Source organism: Sparus aurata, chromosome 10 (genome assembly GCF_900880675.1).
Source record: "Sparus aurata chromosome 10, fSpaAur1.1, whole genome shotgun sequence".
In the NCBI taxonomy this organism is placed as follows: Eukaryota; Metazoa; Chordata; class Actinopteri; order Spariformes; family Sparidae; genus Sparus; species Sparus aurata.
The window spans coordinates 11,363,202-11,380,174 of record NC_044196.1 but is presented as its reverse complement, the minus strand read 5'-3'; the positions used below and the strand labels follow the sequence as shown (position 1 = coordinate 11,380,174).

General features: G+C 40.4%; 1 protein-coding gene across 1 annotated transcript in view; it reads right to left on the bottom strand.

Annotated features, from left to right (window-relative positions):
• Nucleotides 1-16,973, bottom strand: part of LOC115589127 (uncharacterized) — a 28,303-nt gene continuing 11,330 nt past the window's right edge. The window contains 36 exon segments of the mRNA XM_030429853.1: nt 1-539; nt 628-749; nt 1,591-1,707; nt 1,817-2,044; nt 2,125-2,244; nt 2,600-2,702; nt 2,823-4,507; nt 4,509-6,122; nt 6,379-6,508; nt 6,604-6,729; nt 6,909-6,947; nt 7,044-7,172; nt 7,403-7,555; nt 8,430-8,464; nt 8,551-8,721; nt 8,796-8,922; nt 9,012-9,137; nt 9,318-9,356; nt 9,505-9,633; nt 9,868-10,020; nt 10,395-10,429; nt 10,519-10,689; nt 10,770-10,896; nt 10,986-11,111; nt 11,782-11,820; nt 12,026-12,151; nt 12,361-12,513; nt 12,819-12,847; nt 12,959-13,054; nt 13,328-13,507; nt 13,792-13,971; nt 14,246-14,425; nt 14,696-14,875; nt 15,149-15,600; nt 16,023-16,054; nt 16,419-16,615. Of these exon segments, the coding sequence (XP_030285713.1) occupies nt 462-539; nt 628-749; nt 1,591-1,707; nt 1,817-2,044; nt 2,125-2,244; nt 2,600-2,702; nt 2,823-4,507; nt 4,509-6,122; nt 6,379-6,508; nt 6,604-6,729; nt 6,909-6,947; nt 7,044-7,172; nt 7,403-7,555; nt 8,430-8,464; nt 8,551-8,721; nt 8,796-8,922; nt 9,012-9,137; nt 9,318-9,356; nt 9,505-9,633; nt 9,868-10,020; nt 10,395-10,429; nt 10,519-10,689; nt 10,770-10,896; nt 10,986-11,111; nt 11,782-11,820; nt 12,026-12,151; nt 12,361-12,513; nt 12,819-12,847; nt 12,959-13,054; nt 13,328-13,507; nt 13,792-13,971; nt 14,246-14,425; nt 14,696-14,875; nt 15,149-15,600; nt 16,023-16,054; nt 16,419-16,615 (7,727 nt within the window). The 3' untranslated portion in view covers nt 1-461.

The window sequence follows — 16,973 nt, the reverse complement described above, 5'->3', positions numbered from 1 at the left end:
TATATTTTAACCAAATATTCAAACTTTATTTGCACATTTCTTTACATAATTTTCTCACATAGAAAATAAAATAAAGAGATCCTCATGATCTATTCATATTAGATATCTTTTAACAGATACAAATCTCTGTGGTCTTCACCTGTAAAACGCAACAGTCATAAAAAACATTACAAAATCAGTCAAAGTCAACATGTTTGTTGTGAGGGGTCGTTATTTTTGAGATTTTCAGTTGAACTCTAAAATAAATAAAGAAAACATTCATGCAGAAACAGAACATACTGAGCAGCTCATTTCTGGCACGTGTGGTTCAATAAATCAACTGTTTTTTTAGGCATATGTTGTTGTAACCAACTTTAGCAGAACTGTAACAATACTGTAATAAAACCTGCATGAATTTATTCAGATTTTAATTTTTCACATTTTCAACAAAAATATTTAAAATTCAGTCGATGTAGTCTGGATCAATCACAAACGGAACTTCTTGTCAAACTTGTTTTTCTTGCTCTTTGTTGTTCCTGTTGAAGCTTCTGATAATGTTTCTGAAAACAGAAGAGGGAGAACACAAACAACGTGAGGCCAACTGTGTGTTCTTGTGTGTTTAAATGTCGTGCAGGTGTGTGTGCGTACCTTCAGGTTGTCGTAGTGTCGCCGGCTGCTGCAGTGTGCGTCCTTGGCGGTGCTCTCAGTCAGGTAGAAAACAGAGCACAGGTTACAGAAATACCCTGATTTAGGGACCACAAACTCCTGACCTGAAGAGGGAGACAGTGAGAGTGAGACAGGAGGAAACAAAACATTTGCATTTTGCGTTTTCGAATAAAACTGACGGCCCTTTTTTTTAATGACGATAACGAGACGATGACAAGATAAACATGGCCCTTTGATGACCAAAACATAACGAGACGTGTGTGAGTTTTCGTTGACGAGATGAGAATGGACGTAAATGTTAGTGGATGGTCTGTCAGACGTTCAAAATGCGTGACATTTCTGCTGTCTTCGTTGTCCGCTTGTTGTAGCCGTAAGCTAGGAACGGTCGCTACTTTCACATTAAAAGCCCCCCGCTAAGAACCCAGTTCTAAACTCCAATGGGGTGCAATGTAAAGCTCTTATTTTGAAGACAAATTCGTTGTCACTGTTCACTGCCCAACTTCGAGCTTCATGTCACGTCACATGTTTACGCCTACCCCCACATATATGGACGTATTTTAAATATAATCCATAAGTATTGGAGAGTGCTGTTGGACAGAAACCTTTTATCTCCATATTTCAACTTTTCAACATTTTTTCCAACATATTTCAACTGTTTTTTTCATGAATTGATGCTCTACTTCATCATAGAAGAGTGTCACACATAAGTTGTGAAAATAGCAGATCTACAAGGTCAACACATTTCAACACACTGTAAGCTTGTAGATCTTATGTGACCTAAATTAATCTATTAAAAGACTTTTGTTTTTTTAACTAAAACTGACTAAAGCCTGTTTGAGTGTGACTACAACTGGACTAAAACTATCATATATAGAAATTACTAAAATTTGACTAGACTAAATCTAAAATGGACTGCCAAAAACAACACTGGTGTGTGTGTCTCACCTCGAGGATTGTTGGACTTGATTGCCGGCAGTTTGAAGTCAGCAGAGACACAAGGAGACTGAGAACGAGATCTCTTTGCTTCAAGTCCGACAAGCTCCCTCCTGCCTTTACTCACAGCTACAGAAGAGAACAAAGCAACAATCCATAAATCATTGAAGCTCTGACGACCACACGGTAAGATCGGATCACAAATAAAGGACCTCAGTCGCTCCTTCTGTCCTTGTACCTTTAATGTCCGTCCTGCTCCTCCTGTCCTCCACACATTCCTCCAGTGTCTGGTTCTCAGCCTGGCCTGCTGCTTCCTCCTCCTCCTCCTCCTTCTTCTTCTTCTTCTTCTGGACGTAACTTGACAACATAGACGGATCCAATGACAAGGAGGCATCGAGTGACGTGGTCAGTGGTTCATCAGTTGGTTCCTTTTCGCTCACTTTCTTCCCTCTGTTGGATTTTCTCACTGTGGTGAAAGACATTGAATTGGTAACCCAGAATTTTACTTGATGATAAGATCATATGAAATATGTTTGTGTGTTTTACCAGGAGTCGGTCTGGTTCTCTTCTTGGCTTGGCCTCTTGTCTTGGTTGTTACATCCTTCTTTTCCTCCTCTTCCTCCACCTCTCCCACCTCGTCTACTGTCACAAACTTCATGCTTTCCTCTAAAACAGGATAAATGAAACAAAAACAGATGTTTTCAGATGTTTGTGTGGTCTTGCTGGCCTCAGCTGCACCACTGGTTTTTTCTTTTGTTGTTTTTTTTTTTAATAAAACTTTTCCGGGAACTTCTGCTTTGCGTTCGACATTTCCGACTTGCGTCAACTGTGGTCACATTTTTTTGAGTAGCAGAATGAAATGCTCCACATTACTAAACAATCGTGCGTCCCAAGACAAAAAGCCAGAATCACAAGACTTACTTGAATGGAGCCATCATCAAAATGACTGTTTACACCTGCGAGTATAAAACTAACACACCTGTTTAAGTATATTTTTCTGTGTAGACAGAATAACACACACCTCTGTCATCATCAGGTTTAGCAGATCTTGAGGTTTCCTCCGCTTGCTCTTCGTCAGGCTTCTCTTCCTCATCACCGCCTGCTTCATCTAAAGTCACCAAAGTCTAAATACAGACACAAGAGATGATCAGTATCGGTGTTTCTCTTTTTGGGTCTCACAGTACTTCACTGTAATTCCCCCATGGCACAATAAAACGTTGAAGTGTTCAGATCTGAATCTTTACCTCTGGGTTGAAGGAGTCCACTGATTCGTCCTCCTGGAGGAGTGGGCGGGTCTCCGGCGTAGTTTGCTCCACTTTAACATCCTCCTCTTCTTCTTTTTCTTCTTCTACGAACTCATCCAGAGTAACGAATGTCTGCAGCTCTCCCTCCGTGATCTCCCGTTCCCTCTCTCGGCTCTCTGGAGGTCTTTCCCCGCAGGCCTCATCTGACCCCACCTCATCCAGAGTCACCAGGTCCTTGGTGTCAACCTCCACCTTCTCCTCATTTTCCCTCCCCCTCTCCTTGGACCTCCTTGTTCGTCCACAGCTGCTACCTCCTCCTTTGCTGCTGCTGCTCCTTCGCTCCTTCTCCTCCCTCTCCCTGGTCCTCATTTCCTTCTCCTTGGTGATCTGCTTCTCTCTTGTGGCGATTTGCCTCTTCCTCAGCTCTTCCTCCTCTGCTGTGTCGTCAGGGTAATCCTCCTCATCCTCGCTCACTTCGTCCAGGTTCTCGAGAGTGCTCGCTATGTCATTTCTCTCGGTTGATTTTTGTTTGTTTTCTGCTTCTGGTATCTCAGTATCACTTTGGGACGTTGAAGGTGATTTGTCCTCTTTCTTGATGTCTGTACGCTTCTCATTTCTAGAACCAGACTCGTCAGAAACTGGTAAATGATCTTTTCCCTCCGCTGAATGGCCCTCCTTATTGGTCACTCTTTCGAATGATTCCTCAGCTGTCGCACCACGTGTTGGCTTGTCTCCTTTTACAGCTGATTCTTCTTCTTTTGCTTCATTGTCATTATCCTTCCTCTCTCTATCAGACTGCTGTTCTTCATCGTCTTCCACAGAATCTACAATCTGATACATGGGCTCTTCTTCTTCATTTCTGGCTGACACTGAGAGATATCCTTTACTAGAACTCTCAGAGTGTCCTGATGTGGGCTGACCGTCGGTGGTGTCCTCCACAGAATCAACAATCTGATATGTTGCCTCTTCTTCCTCCGCCACTTTTTCAGATGCATCTCTGTCGCCTTTCTTTACTGTGACGTTGTCTTTTTCAGCTGTTTTAACTTCTTTCTTTGGTCTTCCCCTTCTTCCTTTTCGTCCTCTAGCGGGCCGATCATCCTTCACAACCTCGTCCTCCACAGAGTCCAATATTTCAAAGGTACCATCGTCCTCACTGGCCTCTTTTATGCCACTCTTCTTTGTTGGAGAGGCTTTCTCCTCTTTCTTTGGCGTTTCTTCCCTTCGTTCCTGTGACTGACCAGCAGGACTGTGCCTCCTTCTCGTTGGGGTGTCCTCTTTGGTTGTTTTCTCGTTGGAAGCATCTTTCTTACTTGTTCTTTCCCTTCTTCCTCTCGTAGTTCTTGTGGTGACGGCTGGTTCCTCCTCAGCAGTCTCTTCCTCCACAGAGTCTAAAATCTCGTATGTAGCCTCTTCGTCTCTGACGGGTCTTTCAGACACTTCTGTAGGTTTTGATGATATTTTATCCTCCGTCTTCCCTCTCGCACTCCTTCTTCGTCTAGACCTTTCTGGGATGGCGGCATGTTGAACTGGTTCGTCTTCAACAGAATCTACTATCTCATACATCATCTCCTCAGTGGCCTCTTTGACCTCTTTGTCTTTTTCAGAGACTCCTGCAGTGGTGTCCATCTTTGTCCGTGTCTCATTTTTTTTAACCACCCTGTCTTGTTTCTTTGGAGATTTTCTCCTTCTCTTCAGTTTTAGGTGCTGTGTTTGTGCGGCCACTCCTCCTTGTAGGTCCATCTTTTCTGGCAGTTGCCTCCACTTTCCTGGTCCTTTTTTCCTTGTTGTCTGTCTCTGTCTCATTCTCTGTAGTCGTTGGCTGATCTTCAAAAGAATCAATTACCTGGAATGTGTCCTCTTGTTCTAAAGGACTAATGTCTTCTTTGGATTTCTGTTCAAAGGGAGCTTCAGGTTGTTGGTGGTCATTGTCTGTTGCAGTCTGATCATCAATTGAATCCAATATCTCAAAGGTTTCCCGGTCGATATCAATGTCGGCATATTCAAAATTGTCTTTATTGTCACCATCTTCATTTGGGAGATGACCATGAGAATTTTCCACATCTTCAGGGATTTCTCTTTGGTTTCTATTCTTTCCATGTTCTTTCTCCTTTTGAGCTTGTTTGCTATCTGTGTCTAACACTTGGAAATTATCTTTGCCATTTGTCTCCTTATCTTTACCTACTGCATCTTTAACTGTAGATTTGTCGACTACCGGACCAGCAGCTTCCTCAGACCGACCCTTTACTGTGGAACCATCATCTTGGACCGGATGGCTGTCCTCTTGACCTGTTGCTGCTTGGTCTTCGGTAAAACTGTCTAGCACTTGGAAAGAACCGTCCATTTCCATTTCATTCTCATCTTCTGGGCAGGCTCTGCCTTTATCGTTGACACTGTCCAAGTCCTGATAGCTTTGCTCATGCAATGTCTGGCCTTCCTCAGGTACAGCTGGATGGGTTTCAGAGCTGCAGCCTCTGTCCCCATCATCCATCTGTTCTTCTGTCTGATCATCGAGTGAATCAAGGATTAGATAGTTTTCAAAATCATCGTCCTCTTCCTCCTCCTCTGTGTGTTTGCCAGCATCATCTTCATTCACTTCCTCTTTGCTTTTCCTCTGTTCTTTGGGTGTATTAACATCAACATCAACATTAACCTCCAGACTCTGGGTTTGGCTCAACTCTTCCCCGTGTGCCTGTGACGATGGATGCATCTCTGCTGATGTTTCTACTTTTGTCTCTGACTCGACAGTTTTTGCAGCACTGCCCTCTGCTGACACTCTGTGGTCAGACTTTGCCACTGCACCCTCAGTGGAAGGTGAGTGAGTAAAACAACTAGAAGATGTGGTATTTGATGCTTGGATTGGAGACTTTGTCTCGTTCTGTTGTGTTTTCTGACCAGGGGAGGAAGATGTTCCAGTAGATTGTGGAGAAGACGAGGAGGAGGGCTCACTGACACTAGTGGAGATCTGTTCACCAGCAGGTGGCCTCTCTATTCTTGCTCTGGAGGTTGGGCAGGAGCTATGAGGCTCAGGGCTCAAGACTCTTCTGTGACCATCAAATACATCAGTGACAGAGTCATTCATGATGGATTTTTTCTCATCAAAACGGCAGGTATCAGGAAGACCATCACCTGTAAAGTCTACTTGACCCTGAATGGAGAACAAAGAATGAATCAATGACTGAAACAACATCCAATTGCTTAATTGCATGCAAGTGTGAGGAATCTGCTTTTCTACCATCTTCCCAATGATCAGAGGTGTAACTGCTGCATCTGTTGACTCGGCTGTGACGGATGAGTCCTTGGCTAGTATTAAAAAAAAAAAAATGAAGGATGTTTTCCAACTGTTATACAAATTCAAGAATTTTCAATTTGAATGCAATTTTAAATTCGTCTGACAGGACAAATGGACTGAAGGATCAAGTGTTCAATCATAGCTTGAGAACATTTTACTTAATAAGCTACTGGGATTTTATGTAAAATAATTTCAAATTGAATAACAACACTTTCTACATTATATAATACGGCACATTCTTGTGTGTTTCCTATGACATAGACTTACGTAGTGATGTGGTATTGTAACTGTCTGGTATTTTCAGCCTGACGACTCGGTGTCTACAGGGTTGTTTAAGGAGACTGTACCGAACACTAAACCGATCAGCATCATGAATGGACTCAAACTCTATAAACACCTGGAACGCACAAGCACACACATATGTGACAGGTGAGATTAACAGGAAGTATTTTTAAAAGCAACTTAAACATTTGTACTTGTGGTTGTTTATACCTTGTTGAGGAGAGGCAGGTAGTTCCTGACGGAGCCAAAGTTTTTCAGGGCTTTCCTGATGTTCTCGGCCTCTCTCTTTAAAATGTTGTTGATTACGACTACTTTCTCTCCATCGTCAACCACAGGCTGCATCCAGAACAGGAAGTGAACATCAAAACCAACAAATCAACAAGAGGACAGACTCTCAATGTCATGGCTTAATTTAGAACCAAAGTAGAAAAAGTGGAAAATGGAGATGTAACAAAATTTGAAGCATTTTTTATTGTTTAATGAGGAGGAATCAAGTGGGTGTGAGCATTACTTACAGACTTCATCAGCTCCATCAGGGATTTATAAAACCCAAGCTAAAACAGAAACATAAGAGTTAATAAATAAGCATGTTTTTCTGGAAAGTTTTAGCTGTTTTCCATCAGTATAAACAGTGTTGTGTGCATCCTTACTGGCGTCTCTGCACTGAAGCTGGATACAACACGGAAATGGATTTTAGACCCTTTGAAAAACATGCCATTTTTCCCCTTGACTTCCATTATTTTGTGCACAGCCTCTGCTGTTGGCATCTGGACGAAGGCCTGAGAATTAAACAAAGGATTAATGCAGCTTTGTATGTACTTGTTTTATCATTTCACATCTTTCAATGTGGTTAAATAAGTCTGGTGAGCGTCACATACACACAAAATCTATATAAAACAAAAAATCTCAAAATAAATGATTCAAGGGATTTAAAAAAAATAACTTAAAAACAAATTCAAATGTTACATAGCTCGTCTTTACAATAGTGTATTTATAACCTGGTGCTTACCACGCATGACTGAGGAACAACATAGATGTTGTCAGTTTTACGTCGAAACCCCAACGGAACGAGCAGCTTGGTGATGTTATCCTCTGTGTAGTAGCCATCTTGGTACTTCGGCAGTCCAGTTATGAGCAACAACTTCTTGTCATTCATAAAAGACTGGTTGAAAATAAAGACAGAGAGGGAGAAGAATAGTAGTGTTAGCTGCAGGTCTGACAGTACTGAGTGAAACTGCCTCCTGCAGTACAATCTGATGTCGGTACCATGTTACATCTGTCAAAAGCCCACAGTCACATACAAAAACATTTAACTGTCTATGACAGACAAGAAAAGGTATTTGGGACGTAACCATTTATTAAGGCCCCCACACACCGCCCAGACTCAAACCAACGGCAAACTTCCTTTATCCAACCACTCTGTTGCCTCTCATCTGACCCGTTCGGCAGAAAAGTGGCATTGAACACACCGCTGTGACGGCTACCAACTCCAGAGTAGCGTGTACGCTCTGCGCTTGCACAAGATGCAATAAGCCTCCTTAAGGGTGGCGCTAGTCTCACGCCAGTAATCCAAAACGTGAAAACAGGAAATGATGGAACGGAGTGCAAAGAAAAATAAAGGGCACACCATAGAGTTCAGTGGCGCATACAGTATTCCACCCCTCCCACACACTGCGCTGATTCGCTAGCGCATCGCCAATCAGAGTATCCAATGGCTCAAATGGCCAACAGCCAACGTTCTCAGATTTCACCAGCTGAATCGGAGCAGACGCTGTCCACGCGGTTCCAAAATCTTCCAATGCAGCTGAACAAACTGAACAGATTTGTTCCCGAACTCATCCGAGTCTCCCCAAACACTTCAGATGGCCAACGGTTGGCCTGGTGTGTTTCAGGCTTTATGCATCATTGGAGGAAATGAATGATAGTAGGTCTTGTTCTCATTTATAAAAACAGACTCCGAGTTCAAGTCATATCTTTACAAAAGCTACATGGGTAAATACTCCAGTAGTTCATATAGGTGATTTGAATAAACCTACTTTTTGGTCGTGGTTGTTTTCCCAGTCGAGGCACTCTGTGACGGAGAGACAAAGAAAATGTAAAAAGAAAAGAAAGATACAGATAGATGTATAACCACAGTCTCTGACTTGGATTTCTTACCTATTCTGTTTGGATCCAGGTGTTTTTCTACCATCTCCCCAACAGTCAGGGCGGTAACTGCAGTCGCTGCTGGTTGCTTTTCGCTCACTGCTACAGCTTTTGGCTCAGTTATGACAGATTCATCCTTTGCTGATGCTGCATCCGTTTGACTCTTTGTTGAAGTCTCAGGACCTACAAAAGATCAAATTTGATCAAGAATAATGACAGTATTTTATTTTATCAGTCTTCCCTCTCCCAACACTTACATGTTAATGTACAGCTGCTGTCTGGTGTTTTCAGCCTATGGACTTCATAACCAAACTCTTGTTGGACTGGACTGTACAAAACTAGAAACCGATCAGCATCTTGAACAGACTCAAATTCTATAAACACCTGAAACACACAAGCACACACATACATGTCAAGTAAGAGTAAGAGGAAGTCTGTTTCAATGCCACTTAAACACATGTGGTTTTTACTACCTTGTTGAGGAGAGGCAGGTAGTTCCTGACAGCGCCAGCATCTTTCAGAGTTTTCCTGATGTCCTTGGCCTCTTTATCTAAAATGTTGTTGATTACGACTACTTTCTCTCCATCATCAACCACAGGCTGCATCCAGAACAGGAAGTGAACATCAAAACCAACAAATCAACAAGAGGACAGACTCTCAATGTCACGGCTTGATTTAAAATCAAAGTAGAAAAAGTGGAAAATGGAGATGCAACAACATTTAAAGCAATTTTTTATTTTTTAATGAGGAGGAATCAAGTGGGTGTGAGCATTACTTACAGACTTCATCAGCTCCATCAGGGATTTATAAAACCCAAGCTAAAACAGAAACATAAGAGTAGGCAGTGTTAAAACACCAAGACAGCATATTTTTCCAAACTCAGTATGTGAAATGTGTGTCTCTTTTAGTGTTAAAAAACTACAATCTGTTTTCCATCAGTATAAACAGTGTTGTGTGCATCCTTACTGGCGTCTCTGCACTGAAGCTGGATACAACACGGAAATGAATTTTAGACCCTTTGAAAAACATGCCATTTTTCCCCTTGACTTCCATTATTTTGTGCACAGCCTCTGCTGTTGGCATCTGGACGAAGGCCTGAGAATAAAACAAAGGATTAATGCAGCTTTGTATGTACTTGTTTTATCATTTCACATCTTTCAATGTGGTTAAATAAGTCTGGTGAGCGTCACATACACACAAAATCTATATAAAACAAAAATCTCAAATAAATGATTCAAGGGATGTTTAGTGATTTTTAAAAATGACCAAACAAGTTACAATGTTACATAGGTCGCCTTTACAATAGTGTATTTATAACCTGGTGCTTACCACGCATGACTGAGGAACAACATAGATGTTATCAGTTTTACGTCTAAACCCCAACGGAACGAGCAGCTTGGTGATGTTATCCTCTGTGTAGTAGCCATCTTGGTACTTCGGCAGTCCAGTTATGAGCAACAACTTCTTGTCATTCATAAAAGACTGGTTGAAAATAAAGACAGAGAGGAAGAAGAATAGTAGTGTTAGCTGCAGGTCTGACAATACTGAGTGAAACTGCCTCCTGCAGTACAATCTGATGTCGGTACCATCGCAGTTTTAGTGTGCTACATCTGTCAAAAGCCCACAATAACATACAAAAACATTTAAGTGTCTATGACAGACAAAAAAAAATATTTGAGATGTAACCATTTATTAAGGGTTTTACAATGCTTTTTTATGCATCATTGGAGGAAACGAATGATAGTAGGTCTTGTTCTCATTTTATAAAAACAAACTCTGAGTTCAATTCATATCTTTACAAAAGCTACATGTGTAAATACTCTAGCAGTTCACACAGGTGATTTGAGGAAACCTACTTTTCGGGCGTGGTAGTTTTTCCAGTTGAGGCACTCTGTAAAAGAGAGACATAAAGAGACGAAAGACAAATGAGAAAAGATACAGATAGACGTATAACCACAGTCTCTGAATTGGATTTCTTACCTATTCTGTTTGGATCCAGGTGTTTTTCTACCATCTCCCCAACAGTCAGGGTGGTAACTGCAGTCGCTGCTGGTTGCTTTTCGCTCACTGCTGCAGCTTTTGGCTCAGTTGTGAGAGATTCATCCTTTGCTGATGCTGCATCTGTTTGACTCTTCATTGTAGTCTCAGGATCTACAAAAGATCAAATTTGATTAAGAATAATGACAGTATTTTATTTTATTAGTGTTCCTTCTCCCTCTTCCAACACTTACATGTTAATGTACAGCTGCTGTCTGGTGTTTTCAGCCTATGGACTTCATGTCCAAACTCTTGTTGGACTGGACTGTACCAAACTTGAAACCGATCAGCATCTTGAACAGACTCAAATTCAATAAACACCTGAAACACACAAGCACACACATACATGACAAGCAAGAGGAAGAGGAAGTCTGTTTTAACGCCACTTAAACACATGTGTTTTTTACTACCTTGTTGAGGAGAGGCAGGTAGTTCCTCAAAGAAAACATCTCTTTCAAAGTTTCTCTGAGGTTCCTGATGTCACCCGACGAAATGTTGTTGATGAAGATTGTTCTCGGACCATCATCAACCAACGGCTGCATCAAGGACAGGAAGTGAAACACCCAAACCAAAGAGTTAACAATAGGACACAGACACAAACAACTGCACTGCTTGTTACACATACATATGTAGGTATGTATGGATGGATCTAGATCTGTCTATAGAGATTCAACACTGGTTTTCCTCCTCACCCCTAACGTGCAGAGATTTCCACAGATTTTTTGACGTTTTTAATTCCTTTAGGAAACTAAATATTTATTGACAAAATGGCAAAATTCGAAGCAATGCGCAACAGGAAACGGAGAAAAAGAAAGAGGGATTGACATGTAGGGCTACAGGCTGGAGACTGGACCCTGGACCGCAGCGACGAGGACACAGCCTCTGCGCATTGGACAGGTTCAATCAACCGGACCACCAGGGCAACCAAAGAAACACTGTTCTAAGAACTGTTCTTAAAAACCAGTATGCATTAGGAACCAACAGATTCACAGAGGATGTCATATCTGCTGCCTTCCACTCAGTATGTACACACTTTGAGAATAAGGAACGTGTTTAAAAACCATTCAAAACACTTTCATCTAACAACCCTAGGTTATGACTAGGGTTGTTAAATGAAAAATCAATAAACAATTTACCATTATGTTAGAAATTGGAGATCTATTACTTGGTAGTAAGCACGTGTGTGTTGGTGTGTGTACTACTTACAGACTTCATCAGCTTCATCAGCGATTTGTAAAAACCAAGCTAAAACAGAAACAGAGTAGGTATTGTTAAAATGTAAAGATACTGGTGAGGGGAGATACAATACAGGTCAAAATCAGCTTTACACAATCAGCTCCTCCATGTTTTTAACTCGAAATGTTAAGCTCTGCGTTTGTTGGCTCTTGAACTTAATGGACATCTATAAAAATCTATCAGTTAAAATAGTGCCCACAGTGTACACACTCACCGGTTTCATTTCAAAGCCTTGGCTTAGAACACGGAAACGGAGTTGAAACCCTTTGAAAAAAACGTTTTTCTTATCTGCATCCCGTACGTCATGTTCTACCATTTCTGTCGACATCTTGACGAAGGCCTGAGAGGAAAACCAGAAACAAACATGAGTTCCTTTAATTTAATCTTTAAACATCCCTTTTAACCACATCCTTTATGTGGTTAAATTCAGTCTCCTAAGGGTATCAAGACGTGATTTCGCAAGGCAATGAAACTTTAAAAAAAAAAATTCAAGGACTTAACACTGGATTATTAAACCAAACTAATGCAGATTTATAAAATGGTGTGTACCAGTCTTTTCTGAGGAACGACATAGATTTTGTCATATTCATATTTAAATCCCAGTGGAATGAGCAGTTTGGCAAGGTCATCCTCCGTGTAGTAGCCATCATTATACGCCGGCAGTCCACATATGAGAAACTCTTGATCTCGAAGATGATAAAACTGCAAAAAATTAAGAAAAAAAGCAGACCAATGGGTCACATTAATGAGGACTAATGATGGTTTCAGTTAGTGTGATTCAAGTGCATGTATAAACAGCATTTACACACCTTGTAAACTCTTGATTTCTATTTTTATCTTTATCAACACACTTGTTAACAAAAGTTAAATCAGGAAAATACAAAACTTTAAAATACTCAAAACAGTTTGAGAATTATTTTACAGAATTATCTCCAACATTAATTTATATCTTTCCGGAAACTTCATGTATAAATACTGTCGAACTTCGTACAAGTGATCGGACTTACATTTGGAGGGAAGGAGAGGTTGAAGGACGCTGTAGAAGAGAGAAATGGAATGTGTAAAGAGAAAAAAAAGAAAGAGAACTTAAAAATTATGATCAAGTTATGACATTTGTGACAAACAGTCTCTTTCTTGGATTTCTTACGTATCATTTGTAGAGACAGGTGTTTTTCTAGCATCTCCCCAATGGTCAGGCTCGCTGGTGCTACCTCCATTTGGGTCTTATCTGCAGTCACAAGATCTTTAAAGAAAGATGAACAGAAGTACTTCTTAATTTGGAATAATGTTCTGTGTAACTGAACGTGTTTGTTTGTAATGACAGGATTGTAAGTTAGATGGCGGAGCTATAAATAATCTCATGGAAACACAATTTTTTTTACAAGTTTAGTGAAGAAATTAAACAACCCTGATTCCAAAACAATTGTGACATTCTGATTAAGATGTTAAACATGTTTTACAATCCTCACATGCCATATCTAAATTGACTTTGTCATTAATCCAGCTTCCAACATACCATTTTGCTTCGTTTTTGTTGCTGTTGACAGGGTCTCACTGGTTGTCGGTCGAGTCCCACAAGGTTTGTCTACTGAATGTTCTGGCACAGCACCTGTAGTTGATGGTTTTTCGACCATCGCCCCAATGGTCAGGCTCGCTGGTGCTGCATCCATTTGTGTCTTCACTGCAGTCACAGCATCTTTAAAGAAGATGAACATAAGTACTTCTTAATTGAGAATAATGTTCTATGTAACTGAAAGTGTTGTTTGTAATGACAGGCTTGCGGGTTAGATGGAGGAGCTGTAAATAAACCTATGGAAACACAATATTTTTACAAGTTTAGTGTTTTTCAATTGAAATAGAAATTAAATAACCCTAATTCCAAAACAATTGGGACATTCTGAATAAGATGTTAAATATGTTGTACAACCCTCTCATGCAACATTTAAACTAACTTTTTCATTTATCCAACTTCCAACCTACCATTTTGCTTCATTTTTATTGCTGTCAACAGGATCTCACTGGTTGTCGGTCGAGTCCCACAAGGTTTGTCTACTGAATTTTCTGGTATAGAACCTGTAGTTAATGGTTTTTCTAACATCTCCCCGATGGTCAGGCTTGCTGGTGCTGCATCCATTTGGGTCTTCACTGCAGTCACAGGATCTTTAAAGAAGGTGAAACGTTAATTTGGAATAATGTTCTGTGCAACTGAATGTGTTGTTTGTAATGACAGGCTTGCAGGTTAGATGGAGCAACTGTAAACAATCCTATGGAAAAAAATGTTTATACAAGTTTAGTGCTTTTCAATTGAAATAGAAATTAAACAATCCTGATTCCAAAACAATTGGGACATTCTGTTTAGGATGTTATACATGTTTTACAATCCTCACATGCCACATTTAAACTGACTTTGTCATCCATCAAGCTTCCAACATACCATTTTGCGTCATTTTTGTTTCTGTTGACAGGGTCTCACTGATTGTCGGTTGAATCACACAAGGTTTGTGTTCTGAATGTTCTGGTACGGCACCTGTAGATGAAAGTTTTTCTACCATCTCCCCAATGGTCAGACTCGCTGGTGCTGCATCCATTTGGGTCTTCACTGCAGTCACAGCATCTTTTATGGAGATGAAATGAAGTACTTCTTAATTTGGAATAATGTTCGGTGTAACTGAACGTGTTGTTTGTAATGACAGGCTTGCAGATAAGATGGAGGAGCTGTAAATAATCCTATTTAAACATAATTATTTCACAAGTTAGAAATAGAAATTAAACAATCCTGATTCCAAAACAATTGGGACATTCTGACTAAGATGTTAAACATGTTTTACAATCCTCACATGCCACATTTAAACTGACTTTGTCATCCATCCAGCTTCCAACATACCATTTTGCTTCATTTTTGTTTCTGTCGACAAGGTCTCACTGGTTGTCGGTCGAATCCCACAAGGTTTGTCTTCTGAATTTTCTGGTGAGGCGCCTGAAGTTGATGGTTTTTCTAGCACTTTCCCAATGGTCAGGCTCACTGGTGCTTCATCCATTTGGGTCTTCACTGCAGTCACAGTATCTTTAAAGAAGATGAACAGAAGTACTTCGTAATTTGGAATAATGTTCTGTGTAACTGAATGTGTTGTTTGTAATGACAGGCTTGCAGGTAAGATGGAGGCGCTGTAAATAATCTATGGAAACACAATATTTTATACAAGTTTAGTGCTTTTCAATTGAAATAGAAATTAAACAATCTTGATTCCAAAACAAGAGGGACATTCTGATCAAGATGTTAAACATGTTTTACAATCATCACATTTAAACTGACTTTGTCATTCAGTTTCCAACATACCATTTTGCGTCATTTTTGTTTCTGTGAACAGGGTCTCACCGGTTGTCGGTTGAATCACACAAGGTTTGTCCCCTTTGCCATGAGCACCACTTCCAACTTCAAGCTGCAAAGTTTCTGCGTCTTCAGCATCATTGGCTTTGTCATGTTTTGCTAGATAATTAGGTTCAAAAACTGTCACCAAATTTTGGAACTGTCTTGCTTTCACCGTTTGAGATATCCGTTTTGTTAAGATCTTTTTCGCTTTGAGGCCCAAGACTTGTGAGTTAATGACAGCCGTTCGTGCTTTAACTGAGCCTACAGTTGGAATCTTCTGAGTGGTAGGTTTCCATGTTGTAGCTGTTTGGGCTCCAGAGGGTGAAGGTCTTGGTGAACTGTAAAGTTGAGGCACGTTAGGTGTAGGGAGAAGAACCTTTCTAGAGGGAAAGGCGGATGGGACGGCTCCGACACGTTTTCTGTGAACATAATAGAGTTATATTGGTCATGATCAATGTAAAAGATGAAAAGTCCAGGCCCCAGTTTTAATGTTTTTATAAATTCTTGCCTATATGATCAAACCCTCCTAGGACAATTTTTCTTCAATGCGTTTTCCTTTACAGGGAATGGACAGAATATTTTGTACAAAAAGGTAGTGATAAAATCTCTCTTTGTGTATTTCTGGACAATACATGAAATTGCAGAGGTGTTTTTAATATTGTGTCGATCCCCTGTCAGAAATTATAGCCAATTCTGAATATATGAATTGAGGTTTCTTCTTCTTACTGAGCATGCAAATTAAGAAAGCAATTGAATATTTATACTGATACATTGCCATACAAGATACAGTACAATGAACCAGTCGCTGTTAAAAAGAGGTCTGTGTGAAACATAATCTTACTTTTTAGGAGGCCTCTTCATAGAAACAGTCAACTATAAACAAACAAATTGAGATATGTTGTGTTAGATTAATCAGATAATTGACAGCTTTACCACACTACCACACTACAACAGACAATCAGACAACCTAAACAAAAATAGAGGGAAAAACACAAACTTAGACCAAATAAAACTACTGTAACGGGTTGTGTTCTAAAGTTGTGAGGAAGAGAAATATGTAACGTGTTTAAAATGTCCTTACAATTAAATATAATTGGATGTTTAGGCTTTAATCAAAGCTTTCTGTGGATACATTTATTCATTCATCCATCCATTTAAAAATGACAGGAGAAAGACAGTTTACAAGATGATAAAACGGTTGCCAAATTTCCTGATATACAGGTACACAAACACCAACCTTAGTTTTTGTGGCAGAACTTGCCTCACTCTTCTTCTTCAGGCCGGGCTTTCCTTTAGAGGGCTTTGCAGTACACTTTTTCTTGGCTGTAGAGGAGGAAGAGGAGGACTTCATCTTGGCGAGCTCCGCAAGTAAAGCAGGGGCCAGAGTTTTGACCATGGTCTCCAGGTCAGACTGTGTTGACAGAGAACGGACAGCTAGGGAGACCGAGAAGAAAAAGGTGTCAGAAAAATTGCATTTTGGTGGTTTCATACCAAGTCTCTATCATAGGAGGAACAAGACCAAGGAGAACAATCTTTGTATATAACAAACAATCATACAACGTAGTGAAACTGGTTCTCTCATTCTCATCACTGGGCAGTCATTGTACAGCATGCAGAGGATAACCACGCGAGCATGGGGGGAAGTCGTAAACTCCATATATAAAGGCTTTGCCCAAGCCAGGATTCGAACCACCAGGACCGTCTTGCTGTTAGGCAACACTGCAAACCAATGCGCCACCAAATATTGCAGAATATTCAACTGTTAAACTCCTTCATGTTGGCAATCGTTTTA